Source organism: Oncorhynchus keta, chromosome 1, assembly GCF_023373465.1.
Source record: "Oncorhynchus keta strain PuntledgeMale-10-30-2019 chromosome 1, Oket_V2, whole genome shotgun sequence".
NCBI lineage: Eukaryota > Metazoa > Chordata > Actinopteri > Salmoniformes > Salmonidae > Oncorhynchus > Oncorhynchus keta.
Window position 1 is genome coordinate 23,057,682 of NC_068421.1, and position 22,725 is coordinate 23,080,406.

Sequence of the window (22,725 nt, forward strand, 5' to 3'; positions counted from 1 at the left end):
CCTGACATTCTGGTCTAACACTTCATCTGACATATCAGAATAACATTCCCTGACAGACATATTGTGATCTTTCATCCTTCTGTAAAAATGTAAAAAAGCTAACCGTTCCACTGTCATGAAATATGATTATATATTAACTATGAATCAAATAGGACATATGCTTATGTGTTGAATTAATTGAAAATGGTGAGAACAGGTGTTCGTAGCTAAATGTGTTTGGTTAGCTTGAGAAGAATAATTGCATGATTTATCATTCTACAGTATGAATGTAATATAATACAATGTTATGAACCGACACTGAATCGTAGGAGCTAACTACTAGCTATATGGAAGTTGGACAGAAGAACGCCCAGTGCTGCTTACCTGAGATTCCATCATCACACACTCCTTCGTAGGTGTCCGCTATAACTTCCTTTGTGTCGGAAAGAAAGGCTGAACAGTATTGGTTGTAGCCAAACTGACACTCCAAAAATTGCCAAAATGGAGGGTGATTGATAGCGAAATTAAATAAAGTTTTGCTCTTGACCAAAATACATCCATTTGTTGCATGTTGGGGAGGGGGGCTAATAGCTGAACAATATACTTTTCAACCTTTACTAGAGAATAGTCTAATAGCCGAGCAAGGTGTGAAAAACCTCCGTCATATCACAGACCAGATTTGCCCTAACGACCAAGGGGTAGTAGAGCACATCCTCGCTGTATCTTGCTACTCAATGTAATAAAGTAATAACTTTTTCAAATAAGTTACCTTACATGTTATGTTGGCTGACAATTTGTTAGCTACGCTGTCCTTACAAACAACATAGCATATTACAGCAGAATGTACCGATGTGTTAGTTATCTACCTAACGTTAGTAGTTATACATCACACTTGACAGTATATTAACTATAGGCTATCTAACTACCCAATGTTTATTGACATGATTATTCCCGTCATTCAGAGCTTAGGTAAATGGTATGGTCGTTGTTCGTTCTCAATGGACATTCGGGTGCTTTAGTAAATTTGCTCTGGCTATCTACTCCGATTTCAGAGCACTCTCATCTGAGTGTACCAGGGCAACGCATAATGAAACACCCGTTGAATATGGCGGCAAAAAAAAGCATAATTAAATTGTTTCCAGCAGCACAGTTACATTCACCAACACTCTGGTTAACACGAAATCTGCCTAACCAGCTCTGCTAGGGCGAGAGGTCTCATTTGTGTCTGGAAGTAGGTAGCATGCTAGCCAATGTTAGCTTGGGTGCTTGACTGCCGTTGTAAGGCCAGAACGCTCAAATCAACGCTACTACTCGGCCTGCACGTCCGGTGTGGGCACCGAGAGCGAAACAGTCTGAATTTACCCAGAGGGTTTTTCGCTTTTCATGGAATAGAAACACCATAATATTAATCAAATGAATTAAGAAATGTAAGACTATCAAGCGCTTCTCAAAGATGGCCTCTTGTGGTCAAACTAGCACTAACTTGCATTAACAGAAAAAATGGCTGACAATTAGAAAATGTGCTACAGAATGCTGCAGCAGCCCACAAGGTGTGCTGCAGTATGACACACCTTTTTAAAGGAGCACCCAATAACACAATGTGGGGAAAGTAAAGCGGCCTGAATACTTTCCGAATACACTGTACATCAAACACATGATTTCCATGTTTTTAATGCCATTCCATTTGCTCCATTCCAGCCATTAATATGAGTCATCCTCCCCTCAGCAGCCTCCACTGAGTTAGAAACTCACTCCCAGCACACTCAAATCTCCCACGCACACACATACTGCTTTCACATTAGATTTAAGGTATTTTGCTTGTTATTTAAAAAAAAATAATGTGGGCAATATTTATTTGACTCCCCTTACAACTAGGCCCATTTTTACCATATTTTGGCCTGCATACATACACCTTGTATACCTCTCGTGTGCATGCCAGGGACGAGTGTTGGTGGTGTGCAGATGTGGGTGGGGGTGTATTTTAATAAATCCATTGAGAATATACATCATCAAAAATATAAACGTAACATGCAACAATTTCAAAGGTCTTGAAATAAATGTATCTATGAATTTCATATGACTGGGAATACAGAATGCATCTGTTTTGGTCCCAGATACCTTTTATAAAAAATATTTAAAAAGTAGGGAAGTGGCAACCATTTGTCTCATGCAGCGTGACACATCTTATTTGCATAGAGTTGATTGTGGCCTGTGAAATGTTGTCCCACTCCTCTTCAATGGCTTTACAAAGTTGGTGGTTATTGGCGGGAACTGAAACACGCTGTTGTACACATCATCCCAGAGCATACCAAACATGCTCAATGAGTGAGTATGCAGGCCATTGAAGAACTGGGACATTTTCAGCTTCCAGGAATTGTGTACAGATCCTTGCGACATTGTCCGTGCATTATCATGCTGAAACATGAGGTGATGGCAGGAAATGAATGGCACGACAATGGGCCTCAGGATCTCGTCACGGTATCTCTGTGCATTCAAATTGCCATCGATAAAATGCAATTGTGTTCATTGTCCGTATGTTATGCGTGTCTTTAAAAAAAAACACTGCTGCCATGGGGCACTCTGTTTGCAACGTTTACATCAGCAAACTGCTCGCCCACATGGCTCCATGCATGTGGCCTGCGGTTGTGAGGCCGGTTGGATGTATTGCCAAATTCTCTAAAACAACATTGGAGGCGGCACATGGCAGACAAATGAACATTCAATTCTTTGACATCCGCTCTGGGGACATTCCTGCAGTCAGCATGCTAATGTACTTTCCCTCAAAACTGTGGCATCTGTGGCATTGTGTTGTGTAACAAAACTGCACATTTTAGTGGCCTTTTATTGTCCCCAGCACAAGGTGCACCCGTGTAATGATCATGCTGTGTAATCAGCTTCTTGAGAAATAAGCATTTTGTGCATATGGAATATTTCTGATAGATTAGCAAACAAATAGTGCCAATGCCGCCTCAGCATTACGGCTATGTTTCATACTAAGCCATAGGCAGAACGTTATTGAAATAATTGTTATTTATTTGTTATTTAACCCTTTATTTTACCAGGTAAGTTGACTGAGAATACATTCTCATTTACAGCATCTAGGTCGTTTGGCGTAAATAAAAGTTTAGGTTTTGATACCGGCAATACCTTTTCATATATAAAGAAAAGGTGGAAAAAAGCTGACGGGATGGTAGAGTATAATACTGTAGGTCTTAGAACAGCTGACGGGATGGTAGAGTATAATACTGTAGGTCTTAGAACAGCTGATGGGATGGTAGAGTATAATACTGTAGGTCTTAGAACAGCTGATGGGATGGTAGAGTATAATACTGTAGGTCTTAGAACAGCTGATGGGATGGTAGAGTATAATACTGTAGGTCTTAGAACAGCTGATGGGATGGTATAGTATAATACTGTAGGTCTTAGAACAGCTGATGGGATGGTAGAGTATAATACTGTAGGTCTTAGAACAGCTGATGGGATGGTAGTATAATACTGTAGGTCTTAGAACAGCTGATGGGATGGTATAGTATAATACTGTAGGTCTTAGAACAGCTGATGGGATGGTATAGTATAATACTGTAGGTCTTAGAACAGCTGATGGGATGGTATAGTATAATACTGTAGGTCTTAGAACAGCTGATGGGATGGTAGAGTATAATACTGTAGGTCTTAGAACAGCTGATGGGATGGTATAGTATAATACTGTAGGTCTTAGAACAGCTGATGGGATGGTAGAGTATAATACTGTAGGTCTTAGAACAGCTGATGGGATGGTATAGTATAATACTGTAGGTCTTAGAACAGCTGATGGGATGGTAGAGTATAATACTGTAGGTCTTAGAACAGCTGATGGGATGGTAGAGTATAATACTGTAGGTCTTAGAACAGCTGATGGGATGGTAGAGTATAATACTGTAGGTCTTAGAACAGCTGATGGGATGGTATAGTATAATACTGTAGGTCTTAGAACAGCTGATGGGATGGTAGAGTATAATACTGTAGGTCTTAGAACAGCTGATGGGATGGTAGAGTATAATACTGTAGGTCTTAGAACAGCTGATGGGATGGTAGAGTATAATACTGTAGGTCTTAGAACAGCTGATGGGATGGTATAGTATAATACTGTAGGTCTTAGAACAGCTGATGGGATGGTAGAGTATAATACTGTAGGTCTTAGAACAGCTGATGGGATGGTAGAGTATAATACTGTAGGTCTTAGAACAGCTGATGGGATGGTAGAGTATAATACTGTAGGTCTTAGAACAGCTGATGGGATGGTAGAGTATAATACTGTAGGTCTTAGAACAGCTGATGGGATGGTAGAGTATAATACTGTAGGTCTTAGAACAGCTGATGGGATGGTAGAGTATAATACTGTAGGTCTTAGAACAGCTGATGGGATGGTAGAGTATAATACTGTAGGTCTTAGAACAGCTGATGGGATGGTAGAGTATAATACTGTAGGTCTTAGAACAGCTGACGGGATGGTAGAGTATAATACTGTAGGTCTTAGAACAGCTGATGGGATGGTAGAGTATAATACTGTAGGTCTTAGAACAGCTGATGGGATGGTAGAGTATAATACTGTAGGTCTTAGAACAGCTGACGGGATGGTAGAGTATAATACTGTAGGTCTTAGAACAGCTGATGGGATGGTAGAGTATAATACTGTAGGTCTTAGAACAGCTGATGGGATGGTAGAGTATAATACTGTAGGTCTTAGAACAGCTGATGGGATGGTAGAGTATAATACTGTAGGTCTTAGAACAGCTGATGGGATGGTAGAGTATAATACTGTAGGTCTTAGAACAGCTGATGGGATGGTAGAGTATAATACTGTAGGTCTTAGAACAGCTGATGGGATGGTAGAGTATAATACTGTAGGTCTTAGAACAGCTGATGGGATGGTAGAGTATAATACTGTAGGTCTTAGAACAGCTGATGGGATGGTAGAGTATAATACTGTAGGTCTTAGAACAGCTGATGGGATGGTAGAGTATAATACTGTAGGTCTTAGAACAGCTGATGGGATGGTAGAGTATAATACTGTAGGTCTTAGAACAGCTGATGGGATGGTATAGTATAATACTGTAGGTCTTAGAACAGCTGATGGGATGGTATAGTATAATACTGTAGGTCTTAGAACAGCTGATGGGATGGTAGAGTATAATACTGTAGGTCTTAGAACAGCTGATGGGATGGTAGAGTATAATACTGTAGGTCTTAGAACAGCTGATGGGATGGTATAGTATAATACTGTAGGTCTTAGAACAGCTGATGGGATGGTAGAGTATAATACTGTAGGTCTTAGAACAGCTGATGGGATGGTATAGTATAATACTGTAGGTCTTAGAACAGCTGATGGGATGGTATAGTATAATACTGTAGGTCTTAGAACAGCTGATGGGATGGTATAGTATAATACTGTAGGTCTTAGAACAGCTGATGGGATGGTAGAGTATAATACTGTAGGTCTTAGAACAGCTGATGGGATGGTAGAGTATAATACTGTAGGTCTTAGAACAGCTGATGGGATGGTAGAGTATAATACTGTAGGTCTTAGAACAGCTGATGGGATGGTATAGTATAATACTGTAGGTCTTAGAACAGCTGATGGGATGGTAGAGTATAATACTGTAGGTCTTAGAACAGCTGACGGGATGGTAGAGTATAATACTGTAGGTCTTAGAACAGCTGATGGGATGGTATAGTATAATACTGTAGGTCTTAGAACAGCTGACGGGATGGTAGAGTATAATACTGTAGGTCTTAGAACAGCTGATGGGATGGTTGAGTATAATACTGTAGGTCTTAGAACAGCTGATGGGATGGTAGAGTATAATACTGTAGGTCTTAGAACAGCTGACGGGATGGTATAGTATAATACTGTAGGTCTTAGAACAGCTGATGGGATGGTAGAGTATAATACTGTAGGTCTTAGAACAGCTGACGGGATGGTAGAGTATAATACTGTAGGTCTTAGAACAGCTGATGGGATGGTAGAGTATAATACTGTAGGTCTTAGAACAGCTGATGGGATGGTAGAGTATAATACTGTAGGTCTTAGAACAGCTGACGGGATGGTATAGTATAATACTGTAGGTCTTAGAACAGCTGACGGGATGGTAGAGTATAATACTGTAGGTCTTAGAACAGCTGATGGGATGGTAGAGTATAATACTGTAGGTCTTAGAACAGCTGATGGGATGGTAGAGTATAATACTGTAGGTCTTAGAACAGCTGATGGGATGGTAGAGTATAATACTGTAGGTCTTAGAACAGCTGATGGGATGGTAGAGTATAATACTGTAGGTCTTAGAACAGCTGATGGGATGGTAGAGTATAATACTGTAGGTCTTAGAACAGCTGATGGGATGGTAGAGTATAATACTGTAGGTCTTAGAACAGCTGATGGGATGGTAGAGTATAATACTGTAGGTCTTAGAACAGCTGATGGGATGGTAGAGTATAATACTGTAGGTCTTAGAACAGCTGATGGGATGGTAGAGTATAATACTGTAGGTCTTAGAACAGCTGATGGGATGGTAGAGTATAATACTGTAGGTCTTAGAATACCTAGGATAGGGTAAGTAATCCTTAGGTCTTAGAACAGCTGATGGGAAAAGTATAAAAAAGATTTAGATGCACTGATGGGATGTAAAGTGGCTGTTCCACTGGATGATAAGGTGTATGCAGGTCTTAGAAATTTGTAAGTCTGTAGGTCTGGATAAGAGCAGCTGATAAATGACTTAAATGTAAATGTAAATGTCTTAGAACAGCTGATGGGATAGTAGAGTATAATACTGTAGGTCTTAGAACAGCTGATGGGATGGTAGAGTATAATACTGTAGGTCTTAGAACAGCTGATGGGATGGTATAGTATAATACTGTAGGTCTTAGAACAGCTGATGGGATGGTAGAGTATAATACTGTAGGTCTTAGAACAGCTGATGGGATGGTAGAGTATAATACTGTAGGTCTTAGAACAGCTGATGGGATGGTATAGTATAATACTGTAGGTCTTAGAACAGCTGATGGGATGGTAGAGTATAATACTGTAGGTCTTAGAACAGCTGATGGGATGGTAGAGTATAATACTGTAGGTCTTAGAACAGCTGATGGGATGGTATAGTATAATACTGTAGGTCTTAGAACAGCTGACGGGATGGTAGAGTATAATACTGTAGGTCTTAGAACAGCTGATGGGATGGTTGAGTATAATACTGTAGGTCTTAGAACAGCTGACGGGATGGTAGAGTATAATACTGTAGGTCTTAGAACAGCTGACGGGATGGTAGAGTATAATACTGTAGGTCTTAGAACAGCTGATGGGATGGTTGAGTATAATACTGTAGGTCTTAGAACAGCTGATGGGATGGTAGAGTATAATACTGTAGGTCTTAGAACAGCTGATGGGATGGTAGAGTATAATACTGTAGGTCTTAGAACAGCTGATGGGATGGTAGAGTATAATACTGTAGGTCTTAGAACAGCTGATGGGATGGTATAGTATAATACTGTAGGTCTCTTCAAGGAATACCTAGGATAGGGTAAGTAATCCTTCTCACCTCCCCCCCCCCCTAAAAAGATTTAGATGCACTATTGTAAAGTGGCTGTTCCACTGGATGTCATAAGGTGTATGCACCAATTTGTAAGTCGCTCTGGATAAGAGCGTCTGCTAAATGACTTAAATGTAAATGTAAATGTCTTAGAACAGCTGATGGGATAGTAGAGTATAATACTGTAGGTCTTAGAACAGCTGATGGGATGGTAGAGTATAATACTGTAGGTCTTAGAACAGCTGATGGGATGGTATAGTATAATACTGTAGGTCTTAGAACAGCTGATGGGATGGTAGAGTATAATACTGTAGGTCTTAGAACAGCTGATGGGATGGTAGAGTATAATACTGTAGGTCTTAGAACAGCTGACGGGATGGTATAGTATAATACTGTAGGTCTTAGAACAGCTGATGGGATGGTATAGTATAATACTGTAGGTCTTAGAACAGCTGACGGGATGGTAGAGTATAATACTGTAGGTCTTAGAACAGCTGATGGGATGGTATAGTATAATACTGTAGGTCTTAGAACAGCTGACGGGATGGTAGAGTATAATACTGTAGGTCTTAGAACAGCTGATGGGATGGTAGAGTATAATACTGTAGGTCTTAGAACAGCTGATGGGATGGTATAGTATAATACTGTAGGTCTTAGAACAGCTGATGGGATGGTAGAGTATAATACTGTAGGTCTTAGAACAGCTGATGGGATGGTAGAGTATAATACTGTAGGTCTTAGAACAGCTGATGGGATGGTAGAGTATAATACTGTAGGTCTTAGAACAGCTGATGGGATGGTATAGTATAATACTGTAGGTCTTAGAACAGCTGATGGGATGGTATAGTATAATACTGTAGGTCTTAGAACAGCTGATGGGATGGTATAGTATAATACTGTAGGTCTTAGAACAGCTGATGGGATGGTAGAGTATAATACTGTAGGTCTTAGAACAGCTGATGGGATGGTAGAGTATAATACTGTAGGTCTTAGAACAGCTGACGGGATGGTAGAGTATAATACTGTAGGTCTTAGAACAGCTGATGGGATGGTAGAGTATAATACTGTAGGTCTTAGAACAGCTGATGGGATGGTAGAGTATAATACTGTAGGTCTTAGAACAGCTGATGGGATGGTAGAGTATAATACTGTAGGTCTTAGAACAGCTGATGGGATGGTAGAGTATAATACTGTAGGTCTTAGAACAGCTGATGGGATGGTAGAGTATAATACTGTAGGTCTTAGAACAGCTGATGGGATGGTATAGTATAATACTGTAGGTCTTAGAACAGCTGATGGGATGGTAGAGTATAATACTGTAGGTCTTAGAACAGCTGATGGGATGGTAGAGTATAATACTGTAGGTCTTAGAACAGCTGATGGGATGGTAGAGTATAATACTGTAGGTCTTAGAACAGCTGATGGGATGGTAGAGTATAATACTGTAGGTCTTAGAACAGCTGATGGGATGGTATAGTATAATACTGTAGGTCTTAGAACAGCTGATGGGATGGTATAGTATAATACTGTAGGTCTTAGAACAGCTGATGGGATGGTAGAGTATAATACTGTAGGTCTTAGAACAGCTGATGGGATGGTATAGTATAATACTGTAGGTCTTAGAACAGCTGATGGGATGGTAGAGTATAATACTGTAGGTCTTAGAACAGCTGACGGGATGGTAGAGTATAATACTGTAGGTCTTAGAACAGCTGATGGGATGGTATAGTATAATACTGTAGGTCTTAGAACAGCTGATGGGATGGTATAGTATAATACTGTAGGTCTTAGAACAGCTGACGGGATGGTAGAGTATAATACTGTAGGTCTTAGAACAGCTGATGGGATGGTAGAGTATAATACTGTAGGTCTTAGAACAGCTGATGGGATGGTAGAGTATAATACTGTAGGTCTTAGAACAGCTGATGGGATGGTAGAGTATAATACTGTAGGTCTTAGAACAGCTGATGGGATGGTAGAGTATAATACTGTAGGTCTTAGAACAGCTGATGGGATGGTAGAGTATAATACTGTAGGTCTTAGAACAGCTGATGGGATGGTATAGTATAATACTGTAGGTCTCTTAGGAATACCTAGGATGGTAAGATAAAAAGATTTAGATGTATAAAGTGGCTGTTCCACTGGATGTCATAAGGTGTATGCACCAATTTGTAAGCTCTGATAAGATGTCTGCTAAATGACTTAAATGTAAATGTAAATGTCTTAGAACAGCTGATGGGATAGTAGAGTATAATACTGTAGGTCTTAGAACAGCTGATGGGATGGTAGAGTATAATACTGTAGGTCTTAGAACAGCTGATGGGATGGTATAGTATAATACTGTAGGTCTTAGAACAGCTGATGGGATGGTAGAGTATAATACTGTAGGTCTTAGAACAGCTGATGGGATGGTAGAGTATAATACTGTAGGTCTTAGAACAGCTGACGGGATGGTATAGTATAATACTGTAGGTCTTAGAACAGCTGATGGGATGGTATAGTATAATACTGTAGGTCTTAGAACAGCTGATGGGATGGTAGAGTATAATACTGTAGGTCTTAGAACAGCTGATGGGATGGTATAGTATAATACTGTAGGTCTTAGAACAGCTGATGGGATGGTAGAGTATAATACTGTAGGTCTTAGAACAGCTGATGGGATGGTAGAGTATAATACTGTAGGTCTTAGAACAGCTGATGGGATGGTAGAGTATAATACTGTAGGTCTTAGAACAGCTGACGGGATGGTAGAGTATAATACTGTAGGTCTTAGAACAGCTGATGGGATGGTATAGTATAATACTGTAGGTCTTAGAACAGCTGACGGGATGGTAGAGTATAATACTGTAGGTCTTAGAACAGCTGATGGGATGGTAGAGTATAATACTGTAGGTCTTAGAACAGCTGATGGGATGGTAGAGTATAATACTGTAGGTCTTAGAACAGCTGATGGGATGGTAGAGTATAATACTGTAGGTCTTAGAACAGCTGACGGGATGGTAGAGTATAATACTGTAGGTCTTAGAACAGCTGACGGGATGGTAGAGTATAATACTGTAGGTCTTAGAACAGCTGATGGGATGGTAGAGTATAATACTGTAGGTCTTAGAACAGCTGATGGGATGGTAGAGTATAATACTGTAGGTCTTAGAACAGCTGATGGGATGGTAGAGTATAATACTGTAGGTCTTAGAACAGCTGATGGGATGGTAGAGTATAATACTGTAGGTCTTAGAACAGCTGATGGGATGGTAGAGTATAATACTGTAGGTCTTAGAACAGCTGATGGGATGGTATAGTATAATACTGTAGGTCTCTTCAAGGAATACCTAGGATAGGGTAAGTAATCCTTCTTAGAACCCCCCTAAAAAGATTTAGATGCACTATTGTAAAGTGGCTGTTCCACTGGATGTCATAAGGTGTATGCACCAATAATTGAGTCGTCTTCTGGATAAGAGCGTCTGTATAAATGACTTAAATGTAAATGTAAATGTCTTAGAACAGCTGATGGGATAGTAGAGTATAATACTGTAGGTCTTAGAACAGCTGATGGGATGGTAGAGTATAATACTGTAGGTCTTAGAACAGCTGATGGGATGGTATAGTATAATACTGTAGGTCTTAGAACAGCTGATGGGATGGTAGAGTATAATACTGTAGGTCTTAGAACAGCTGATGGGATGGTAGAGTATAATACTGTAGGTCTTAGAACAGCTGATGGGATGGTATAGTATAATACTGTAGGTCTTAGAACAGCTGATGGGATGGTAGAGTATAATACTGTAGGTCTTAGAACAGCTGATGGGATGGTATAGTATAATACTGTAGGTCTTAGAACAGCTGATGGGATGGTATAGTATAATACTGTAGGTCTTAGAACAGCTGACGGGATGGTAGAGTATAATACTGTAGGTCTTAGAACAGCTGATGGGATGGTATAGTATAATACTGTAGGTCTTAGAACAGCTGATGGGATGGTAGAGTATAATACTGTAGGTCTTAGAACAGCTGATGGGATGGTAGAGTATAATACTGTAGGTCTTAGAACAGCTGACGGGATGGTAGAGTATAATACTGTAGGTCTTAGAACAGCTGATGGGATGGTAGAGTATAATACTGTAGGTCTTAGAACAGCTGATGGGATGGTAGAGTATAATACTGTAGGTCTTAGAACAGCTGATGGGATGGTAGAGTATAATACTGTAGGTCTTAGAACAGCTGATGGGATGGTAGAGTATAATACTGTAGGTCTTAGAACAGCTGATGGGATGGTATAGTATAATACTGTAGGTCTTAGAACAGCTGATGGGATGGTAGAGTATAATACTGTAGGTCTTAGAACAGCTGATGGGATGGTAGAGTATAATACTGTAGGTCTTAGAACAGCTGATGGGATGGTAGAGTATAATACTGTAGGTCTTAGAACAGCTGATGGGATGGTATAGTATAATACTGTAGGTCTTAGAACAGCTGATGGGATGGTAGAGTATAATACTGTAGGTCTTAGAACAGCTGATGGGATGGTAGAGTATAATACTGTAGGTCTTAGAACAGCTGATGGGATGGTATAGTATAATACTGTAGGTCTTAGAACAGCTGACGGGATGGTAGAGTATAATACTGTAGGTCTTAGAACAGCTGATGGGATGGTATAGTATAATACTGTAGGTCTTAGAACAGCTGATGGGATGGTATAGTATAATACTGTAGGTCTTAGAACAGCTGATGGGATGGTAGAGTATAATACTGTAGGTCTTAGAACAGCTGACGGGATGGTAGAGTATAATACTGTAGGTCTTAGAACAGCTGGGGGTAGTTTGTTTCCCCCGAGAGAGGGAAAATGATTTAGCTTTGTGTTATTTGACAAACACACACAAACACTCAAGTATATTTGTTCATAGGATTTTTACTTTCCATATGTACCAAGCAAGGAGAAAGTGTTATGCTAGAGGCATCGAATTTCATTATGCTTTTCTGACAACAGTCCGAGTCAATATTTTCCTAACATTCTTTATTGTACAGTTCTAAGGAGAGGGATACCTCTTATTGCTATTATAAACTGGTTACCAACGTAATTAGAGCAGTAAAAAGTTGTGTTTTGTCATACCCGTGGTATACGGTCTGATATACCATGGCTTTCAGCCAATCAACATTCAGGGCTGGTTTGAGCCCTGAATGCTTGGCGTGCAGTAATATTAGACTTAGCAAGATTCTTGGTTCTCAGAATGCTAAGGATTACTCTGAATTTGCGTAACAGATGTGTGCTGAGTGGATTTCCAGTCCACATATAGAACCCTATTCTCTAATGTTCTCAACAATTTTAAACTGAGCCCAGCCGGCCCCCTCTCTTCTCCCGCTGTTACCTTACGCCCCTTCATTCTTATGTAGCCCAGGACACAGTCTACCGTGTGATGCAACAAACAGGACAGACACGCTAAGAATATGTTGTTGTTTTGGCCCGGCTCTAGAGTTGTGTTGGCATTCTGAACATTTCTGTGAGGTGGAGGGCTGAAGCGGTGGAAAATGGTTGGGGGATGTTTTGAGTTTCCCTCAAGACAACATTTCTTTGAACTGATATAGTACTGTTCCTTCTAGTGTTTTCTGGAAGAGCATCGCTCAAAGCTTGTTTGTGGCATAACTCTGACTGGATCGCCTCGTGACTCAGTGTTTTTAGAAGGATTGTGAAATGCTTTCATAAGTGGAATATGTATGCTTGCGTGAGGCGCTGCTAATGTTGGATAGCAGGAAGCAGAATTGTTTATGCTTCTGTTTTCAGTTGTGGTGTATTCTTTTGAGGAAGGAGGGTCATGTAGAATAACCCTGTTGGCAGTTGGTCTTGTGTGTCTTTCCAAGGTCCATTAATTCTTTAACAGATAGTGTTTTGTGTCACAGTACATTCTGACTCATTTGGTGTCTCCTCTCTTGTGGTAAATGTGTTGATAATAACAGCTGTAACCAAACACTGCCTTAGAAAATACTGAATGCCACTTAGTCTAGATTTGGACCATGGAAGAGGTTTTGGACTCTTGTAGGATGGATTTTATGGTGGCATAGACCGTTCATTGTACATTGTCAACCTACTGAGGGCTGGAGGTTAAAGGGGGTGAGGCTGTCCTGTAGTTGTACCTCTCACGTATCAATTACCCTCCAGGACAGTGTCCAGCCTGGCCAACACCCCTCTTTCCTGTCCTCCTATTCTTCCTCTCCCAGTCCCCATCAACCAGTATAGAGCAGGGTCTGAAAACAGCTCGTTATGTAATCTTCCCCAGGCCAAGACCAGCCACCACAAACGCACACACACACACACACACACACACACCGACCTGAATCCCATTATCCTAGTATCCACAGCAACGCGCCAATGGGATTGGCCAGGGAGGAGGGGAGCCCAGCCAATAAGCCTGGTGCAGGCTGACAGGTCAGCAGATAGGAAGGAGCTGAAGTGGAATTAATGGGTGGCTGTTGTGGTTGCTCTCTATCTGGAAACCTTGGCTGAAAGACCATTAGAGCCAGAGAGTAATGCAATCCAGTAACTGACTAGTATGGCAGTTGGTAGTCAAGGAATTGATTTTGAGACGCATTGATTTGTTAGTACGGTACACATAAAATAATGCCATGAAGTATATTTGAACTCATATGCTCCTTAGAAAGGAAAGAAGCCTTTCATGTGACAGGCTGTTTCTCTTAAATTTGTCACAAGAAACACTTCTGGATCTAATCATAGATGGCCTACTTAGAATGGCACTGAATGGATTGGAAAATGTGTGACGACAATTGTGTTGTTGATGTTGTTGATGAGAACTTGATGCACACGCCAAGATGCTTGATCTGCCATATGCTGCAGTACCATCAACCTGACACCACACACATGCGCAAACACACACCCAAACACTGCCCTAAATACATGTGAGCTTGTTTAACCTGGAAGCCTGCTTGGGTTACTTTGGCTCCTGTCCAGCATCTTCTTTGCTCCTGCATCACCATGTTGACAAGGTGGCTCCTATATCTGTCACCTTGCCCAATTCCCTTGAACCCAATATCCCGAACACACGCACACCCCAACAACCTCCACTTGGACCTGTTGTGTAATAAACTCCATTCCTCTCCCCTCAAAAATGTAGACTGTAGCACGACACAGCTTGGAGGTGAGGGGTTCACTAAGGACGGCACGTTTTCTCGAGGGGCGCTAATTTGATATTAACCCCATGTAGGTCGCACAGTATGAGATGGAGGATGAGGGTGCCAATGTGTCTAGATTGGAGCCAGGTATTGTACTGTACGGATACAATCCAGATCAGTGGATCAGTTATGCTATGGGGCTTCAGTTCATGCTGGGTGGCAAAGGAATCCTATTGTCTGTAGTGTACACATATGATCCATCTATACAGTATATGTTGGCTATATCTGTCTGCACCATACATACATGTCAGTCTGTGTGACGAAGCTGTTCCTCTATGTAGTGGATGTGACAGGTGTTGTGAGAGAGATGATCACTCTAACCCATGTTGTTTCTCTCCTGTCTTCCAGGAAACTCCTAATTCTGTGTTCCTGGTCATGGAGGTAGGTGGAGTGTCACACTATCAGCATGCAACCTCTTCTGCCGAGCTGCCTGTAGGCTACCAGGGTCTCTGCCTTTGTGTTGATACCTCTCCCCTTTCTCTCTCTGTCTGTCTTACTCTGCTTAATTACCCGCCCTTCCCCCATGCTCTCTCTCCCTTCCCCCATGCTCTCTCTCCCCATGCTCTCTCTCCACATGCCACATGTAATTACCTCAGTCCTATGAGAGGCTGCAAACCCAGTGTGCTCCTGTCCTAACTCTGCCTCTCCCCTCACCCTTCTTCTTTCTCTCTCTCCTCTCTCCCTCTCATTGCTCAAGACCAAAAAAATTCACAAACCGCCTGAAGGAAAGAAACTAACTATATGACACCTTAAGTAAAAATATACCTGTACACCTACGCCCCAATTTCCAGGAATGATTTTATCCAAGAGCAAAACAATGTTCATTTGCTTTATATTTAGTCCTGCAATACTTATTCTGCTCCTTCTCATATTCTTGCTGTTGTTAGGCTAACTGGCTGTGCAAGGTGTCATGGGACCCTGGTACCTGTTACCTTGGCCTGCCTGAGGTGTTCTAGCTTGTTGTAGATACCGCTGTGTTCTGAGAGCCACACAGACACTAAGGAGGCGGGGTCTCCTGGCACAGGAGAAGAAACAGACATAAATCTGGCTTTGGTTTTCTAGTTAGCAGGCTGCTTAATCAATGTATCAGAGAGATGAGCATAGATAGCATTGACAGTAGGCTAGCATGGATGCTAATCTGCCTGGTGTTTGCCAGACTGCTTGTTTTGCCTAGTAAAAAAGGCTTGTTTTACTCAGGTTAGAGGAGGGATCAGATTAATTATTACTTATTAAGCAGTCAGTGCTCAGGACTCATTCTCCAGCATTTTGGCACCGGTAGGAACACATTGAAAAGGAAACTTTTAGGGGAAACACTGCCGTTTCAGCTGCAACATTGACTCTCTGTATGAAACAAAGCAATCTACGTTATTAATGTGCCTCATAAATTATTCTCCTCACACGGAAAACAAATCATGGCAGCCCATAACCTTACAACAATCAACGTGGGCACCCCCATAAGAGTTAAATATATGCATACTACCTTATTTTGCCTTTATTTAACTAGGCAAGTCAGTTAAGAAGAAATTCTTATTTTCAATGACGGCCTAGGAGCAATGGGTTAACTGCCTGTTCAGGGGCAGAACAACAGATTTGTACTTTGTCAGCTCAGGGGTTTGAACTTGCAACCTTCTGGCTACTAGTCCAACGCTCTAACCACTAGGCTACCCTGTCGCTCCTTAGCATTATGTAGTTATGGTGGACCCCTAAGAATGTCTTATTTAAACTCTGCTCAATGCCTCTGCTGCTTGCAGTAAACTGATTGGAATGCACACAGAGCATGTCTCTCCCTCCATCCATGTGTCAATATAAGGACCTGAGCTAGAATTGATTTCCCTGTACAAAGGCTAAACAACATGGTGTGGTAATAAACTGAACTGGAGTCAGATCCTATCGGTCACTGATAAGGCAGAGGCTCTTTAAGGCCAGATCAAACCAATGCTTTGATCAGAGGAAGCTCTGGTCACCAACATGATTTAATTGGTGGTTCAACTGACAGAACTGGAAATGGTGGACAGATGCTAGCTTACATTTTCCTACCACCTAGCTGCCCTCTTTCTCCTCCACTTTCTTTCCTTCTCCCTCATACCTTTTCTCTAACTCTCTCACTAACTCTCTCTGTCTTTCTTGGACTCCTCTCCTTTCCATTCTCTGTGTTGACTAATGCCAGGATTAACAGAGACTGTCAGTACTGATAACAGCACAGCCACTCATCAGATTAATTGATGAGACCCATCGTTATCTGGGCTTTGTGGTCGCATACAACACACGCACGTACGCACACACACACACAGCTTGATACTGTTAATCCGTGTTGTTCTTACACAGCCTGCTAATAGAATGGTTTTGTTTGTCTTGTTCCTCCCCACAGTACTGCAACGGTGGCGATCTGGCTGACTATCTGCAAGGTAAGCATCGCTCTAATCGCAACACACACTGGGTATTATTCATCAAAACAAAGTAACTAGCAGTGGAGAGGTGTGTGTGTGTGTGTGTGTGTGTGTGTGTGTGTGTGTGTGTGTGTGTGTGTGTGTGTGTGTGTGTGTGTGTGTGTGTGTGTGTGTGTGTGTGTGTGTGTTCACGATGCAAGGGAGTGCTGTGTGTAGGAGCCACCACAGTGTTATGACACAATGGGTTCTTTCTTTAGCACCGAGGTCAGCACAGCTCTGACGCAAGTCTAGAAATGTGCAATATCAAAGGTCACTCATCTCTCATAATGCTTCCCAAGAAAGCACCAAGCACTGAATGTCTTAATAGGATTCTGCTTTTGGATATCTACGTGGTATGTCATTGACTTTAATGATATAGCAGTTCATAGCTGTGAATTGCATAACACACACACCTGCCTTCCTGTGATATCAACAAAAAAATGTCACATACACGTGTTTAGCAGATGTTATTGTGGGTGTAGCGAAATGTTTGTTTCTTGCTCCAACAGTGCAGTAATATCTAACAAGTAATATCTAACAATACACACAATTTCAAGTAAAGGAATGGAATTAAGAATATATAAATGTTTGGATGAGCAATGTCAGAGCGGCACAGACTAAGAAACAGTAGAGTAGAATACAGTATATACATAAGATGAGTAATGCAAAATATGTAAACATTGTTAAAGTGATTTGTGTTCCAATTATTAAAGTGGCCAGTGATTTCAAGTCTATGTATATAGGGCAGCAGCCTCTAATGTGCTAGTGTTGGCTATTTAACAGTATGATGGCCTTCAGATAGAAGCTGTTTTTCAGTCTCTCGGTCCCACCTTTGATGCACCTGTACTGACCTCGCCTTCTGGATGATAGCGGGGTGAACAGGCAGTGGCTCGGTTAGTTGTTGTCCTTGATTATCTTTTTGGCCTTCCTGTGACATAGGGTACTGTAGGTGTCCTGAAGGGTAAGTAGTTTGCCCCCGGTGCTGCGTTGGGCAGACCGCACCACCATCTGCAGAGCCTTGCGGTTGCGGGCGGTGCAGTTGCCGTACCTGGCGGTGATACAGCCCGACAGGAAGCTCTCTATTGTGTGTCTGTAGAAGTTTGTGAGGGTTTTAGCTGCCAAGCCAAATTTCTTCAGCCTCCTGAGGTTGAAGAGGCGCTGTTACACCGAGGAACTTGAAGCTTTCCACCTTCTCCACTGCGGTCCCATTGATGTAGATAGGGGGATGCTCCCTCTGCTGTTTCCTGAAGTCCACGATCATCTCCGTAGTTTTGTTGAATGTAGAGTGAGATGTTATTTTCCTGGCACCACACTTCCAGGGCCCTCACCTCCTCCCTGTAGGCTGTCTCATCATTGTTGTTAATCAGGCCTACTACTGTTGTGTTGTCTGTAAACTTGATGATTGAGTTGGAGGCGTGCGTGGCCATGAAGTCGTGGGTGAACAGGGAGTACAGGATGGGGCTGAGCACGCATCGTTGTGGGGCCCGTGTTGAGGATCAGCGAAGTGGAGATGTTGTTTCCTACCTTCACTACCTGGGGGCGGCCTATCAAGTAGTCCAGGACCCAGTTGCACAGGGCGGGGTTCAAACCCAGGGCCTCAAACTTAATGATGAGCTTGAAGTGTACTATGGTGTTGATTGCTGAGCTGTAGTCAATGAACAGCATTCTTACATAGGTATTCCTCTTGTCCAGATGGGATAGGGCAGTGTGCAGTGCGATGACGATTGCATCGTCTGTGGATCTATTGGTGCGGTAAGCATATTGAAGTGGGTCTAGGGTGTCAGGTGAAGTAGAGGTGATATTATCCTTGACTTGTCTCTCAGAAGTGAGTGCCATGGGGCGATAGTCATTTAGTTCAGTTACTTTTGCTTTCTTGGGTACAGCAACAGTGGTGGACATGTTGAAGCAGGTGAGGACAGCAGACTGGGATAGGGAGAGATTGATTATGTCTGTAAACACTCTAGCCAGCTGGTCTGTGCATGCTCTGAAGACGCGGCTAGGGATGCTGTCTGGGCCGGGAACCTTGCGAGGGTTAAGATTTAAATGTCTTACTCACATCGGCCACAGAGAAGGAGAGACCACAGTCCTTGGTAGCAGGCGATGTCGTGGCACTGTGTTATCCTCAAAGTGGGCGAAGAAGTTGTTTTGTTTGTCCAGAAGCAAGACGTCGGTGTCTGCGACATGGCTGGTTTTCTTTTTTGTAATCTGTGATTCTCTGTCGACCCTGCCACATACGTCTCGTGTCTGAGATTTTGAATTGCGACTTCACTTTGTCTCTATACTGACGTTTTGCCTGTTTGATTGCCTTACGGAGGGAATAACTACGCTGTTTGTATTCGGCCATATTCCCAGTCACCTTGCTATGGTTAAATGCAATGGTTTGCGGTTAGGGTTCCTGGTTCGGGTTGGTTTTAATAGTCATAGTGGGTACAACAAATCCTATACACTTCCTGATGAACTCAGTCGTGTAATCTGTGATTGTCTGTCGACCCTGCCACATACGTCTCGTGTCTGAGATTTTGAATTGCGACTTCACTTTGTCTCTATACTGACGTTTTGCCTGTTTGATTGCCTTACGGAGGGAATAACTACGCTGTTTGTATTCGGCCATATTCCCAGTCACCTTGCTATGGTTAAATGCAATGGTTCGCGGTTAGGGTTCCTGGTTAGGGTTGGTTTTAATAGTCACAGTGGGTACAACATATCCTATACACTTCCTGATGAACTCAGTCGTGGATCATGTTTGCATATGTGCAGTAACTACTCATTCCAGAGTTTTCTTTATTTTTACTATTTTCTATATTGTAGACATCACAACTTTGAAATACCACATGGAATCATGTAGTAAACAAATCACAATATATTTAATATTTGAGTTACTTCAAAGTAGACACCCTTTGCCTTGATGACAGCTTTGCTTACTCTTGGCATTCTCTCAACCAGCTTCATGAGGAAGTCACCTGCAATCCATTTCATTTAACCAGCGTGCCTTGTTAAAAGTGAATTTGTGGAATTTCTTTCCTTCTTAATGCGTTTGAGCCAATCAGTTGTGTTGTGACAAGATAGAGGTATTATACAGAAGATAGCCCTATTTGGTAAAAGTATTATGACAAAAACAGCTCAAATAAGCAAACAGAAGGAACAGTCTGTCATTATTTTAAGACTTAAAGGTCAGTCAATACGAAAAATGTCAAGAACTTTTAAAGTTTCTTCAAGTGCAGTCGCAAAAACCATCAAGTGTTATGATGAAACTGGCTTTCATGAGGACCGCCACAGGAAAGGAAGACCCAGAGTTACCTCTGTTGCAGTGGATAAGTTCATTAGAGTTAACTGCACCTCAGGTTGCAGCCCATATAAATGCTTCACAGAGTTCAAGTAACAGAAACATCTCAACATCCACTGTTCAGAGGAGACTGCGTTAAGCAGGCCTTCATGGTAGAATTGCTGCAAAGAGACCACTACTAAAAGAGACCACTACTAAAGGACACCAATAAGAAGAGACTTGCTTGGGCTAAGAAACATAAGCAATGGATATTGGACCGGTGGAAATCTGTCCTTTTCGTCTGAGGAGTCCAAATGTTATATTTTTCGTTCCAACTGCTGTGTCTTTGTGGAACACAGAGTAGGTGAACGGATGATTTCCGTATGTGTGGTTCCCACCATGAAGCATGGAGGAGGAGGTGGGATGGTGCTTTGCTGGAGAGACTATCTGTGATGTATTTAGAATTCAAGGCATACTTAACCAGAATGGCTACGTCGGCATTCTGTAGCTATAAGCCATAGAGATTTCAGTGTACTATGGGTAATGTAGTTTTGTATAGATAAAATAAGCTAATAGCCAGTGTGGGTGTAGTATTATTTTACCACTGCATCTCTGGTCTTCATACATTATGTGCCAATACATTTGTAATGTATAATGAAGGATTGTGGGTTAGTGGTTTTTCCCTCCTCTCTGCTCTCCCTAGCCAAGGGGACACTGAGAGAAGACACTCTGAGGGTGTTCCTCCAGCAGATAGCAGCAGCAATGAGGATCCTTAACAGTAAAGGAATCATCCACCGAGACCTGAAACCACAGAACATCCTGCTGTCATACACCAGCCGCAAGAGATCCAGCATCAACGGCATCCGCATCAAAATAGGTGACTGAACAACCCAGCCCCTCAAACACAACACACACACACACTCAGCTACAACTAAGCTAAACCTTCAAAAAGACAACTATCCCTTCAATTCTGTATATGGTGTTATTTCTGTATATACACAACTTCATAATGTTTATATGATATAAATACTGTTTATACTGTAAATATAGAGATGGCCTATCTATGAACTGTTAGGCATCATATGATTTGTCTGATAGTGTCACACAAGTGTCATATATCATGTATCAAAATGCACCACAATGATAGCGAGCTAAGGTCATGGTTAGTTGTTTTGAACCTCACAGCTATATTTAGTTTGCACAATGCTATTCCCAGAAGGTGTGGTGACTCATGTTGTGTGTTGAGTGCCCAATTGTCTAGTGTCTGAGAGGCTTGGGAATAGGAGTTGTGACACTCCGACAATAGTTGTTATTAATAAGATAGACACAGACTGACTGATGGACTTCTCGCTTTCAGCTGACTTTGGCTTCGCACGATATCTCCAGAGCAACATGATGGCTGCCACACTGTGTGGCTCTCCCATGTACATGGTGAGTGGATGCGGGTTAGTGTTTGTTGTGTGTGTAAGGGTGTTGTGTCTAAGTCTCTTGTTCTCCTGTGACAACAGCTTTGCTTACTCAGCAACCTGCAACTGGAACGGTCCTTTCAGAGCATGACCTCTAACCTCTGTCCTCTAACCAGGCCCCGGAAGTGATCATGTCTCAGAACTATGACGCCAAGGCAGACATGTGGAGCATTGGGACGGTCGTCTACCAGTGTCTCGTAGGGAAGCCACCTTTCCAGGTAGGATGGAGAGAGGGAGTTGATATGGGGCATCTTTTTTTCCTCACACAAAGCAGAATTAAACTGTGTGAAGAAAATAGCACATGCCTGTGCAAGACAAATGTCAGCCATGGTGTGCATTTATAGAAGTAGTATACAAACACTCTGTGCTCTCTCTCTCTCTCTCTCTCTCTCTCTCTCTCTCTCTCTCTCTCTCTCTCTCTCTCTCTCTCTCTCTCTCTCTCTCTCTCTCTCTCTCTCTCTCTCTCTCTCTCTCTCTCTCTCTCTCTCTCTCTCTCTCTCTCTCTCTCTCTCTCTCTCTCTCTTCTCTCTCTCTCTCTCTCTCTCTCTCTCTCTCTCTCTCTCTCTCTCTCTCTCTCTCTCTTTTCTCTCTCTTTTCTCTCTCTCTCTCTTTTCTCTTCTCTCTCTCTCTCTTTTCTCTTCTCTCTTTCTCTCTTTTCTCTTTCTCTCTCTCTCTTTTCTCTTTCTCTCTCTCTCTTTTCTCTTTCTCTCTTTTCTCTTTCTCTCTCTCTCTTCTCTCTTTCTCTCTCTTTTTCTCTTCTCTCTCTCTCGCTCTCTCGCTCTCTAGGCCAACAGTCCCCAGGACCTGAGGATGTACTATGAGAAGAACAAGTCGCTCCTGCCCATGTAGGT

At 42.0% G+C, this 22,725-nt stretch overlaps 1 protein-coding gene and 1 long non-coding RNA gene across 3 annotated transcripts in view; one reads left to right on the forward strand and one right to left on the reverse strand.

Annotated features, from left to right (window-relative positions):
- LOC118395899 (serine/threonine-protein kinase ULK2-like) overlaps positions 1 to 22,725 on the forward strand; it is a 71,626-nt gene that overhangs the window by 22,612 nt on the left and 26,289 nt on the right. For both annotated transcript variants that reach the window (XM_035790090.2, XM_035790011.2), the window contains exons 4-9: positions 15,069 to 15,101; positions 17,089 to 17,125; positions 21,112 to 21,285; positions 21,766 to 21,839; positions 21,991 to 22,092; positions 22,661 to 22,719. In XM_035790090.2, coding sequence (XP_035645983.1) covers positions 15,069 to 15,101; positions 17,089 to 17,125; positions 21,112 to 21,285; positions 21,766 to 21,839; positions 21,991 to 22,092; positions 22,661 to 22,719 — 479 coding nt within the window. The remainder of the gene's footprint in view (positions 1 to 15,068; positions 15,102 to 17,088; positions 17,126 to 21,111; positions 21,286 to 21,765; positions 21,840 to 21,990; positions 22,093 to 22,660; positions 22,720 to 22,725) is intronic.
- LOC118396094 (uncharacterized) overlaps positions 1 to 22,725 on the reverse strand; it is a 40,231-nt gene that overhangs the window by 3,693 nt on the left and 13,813 nt on the right. The window lies entirely within an intron of this gene.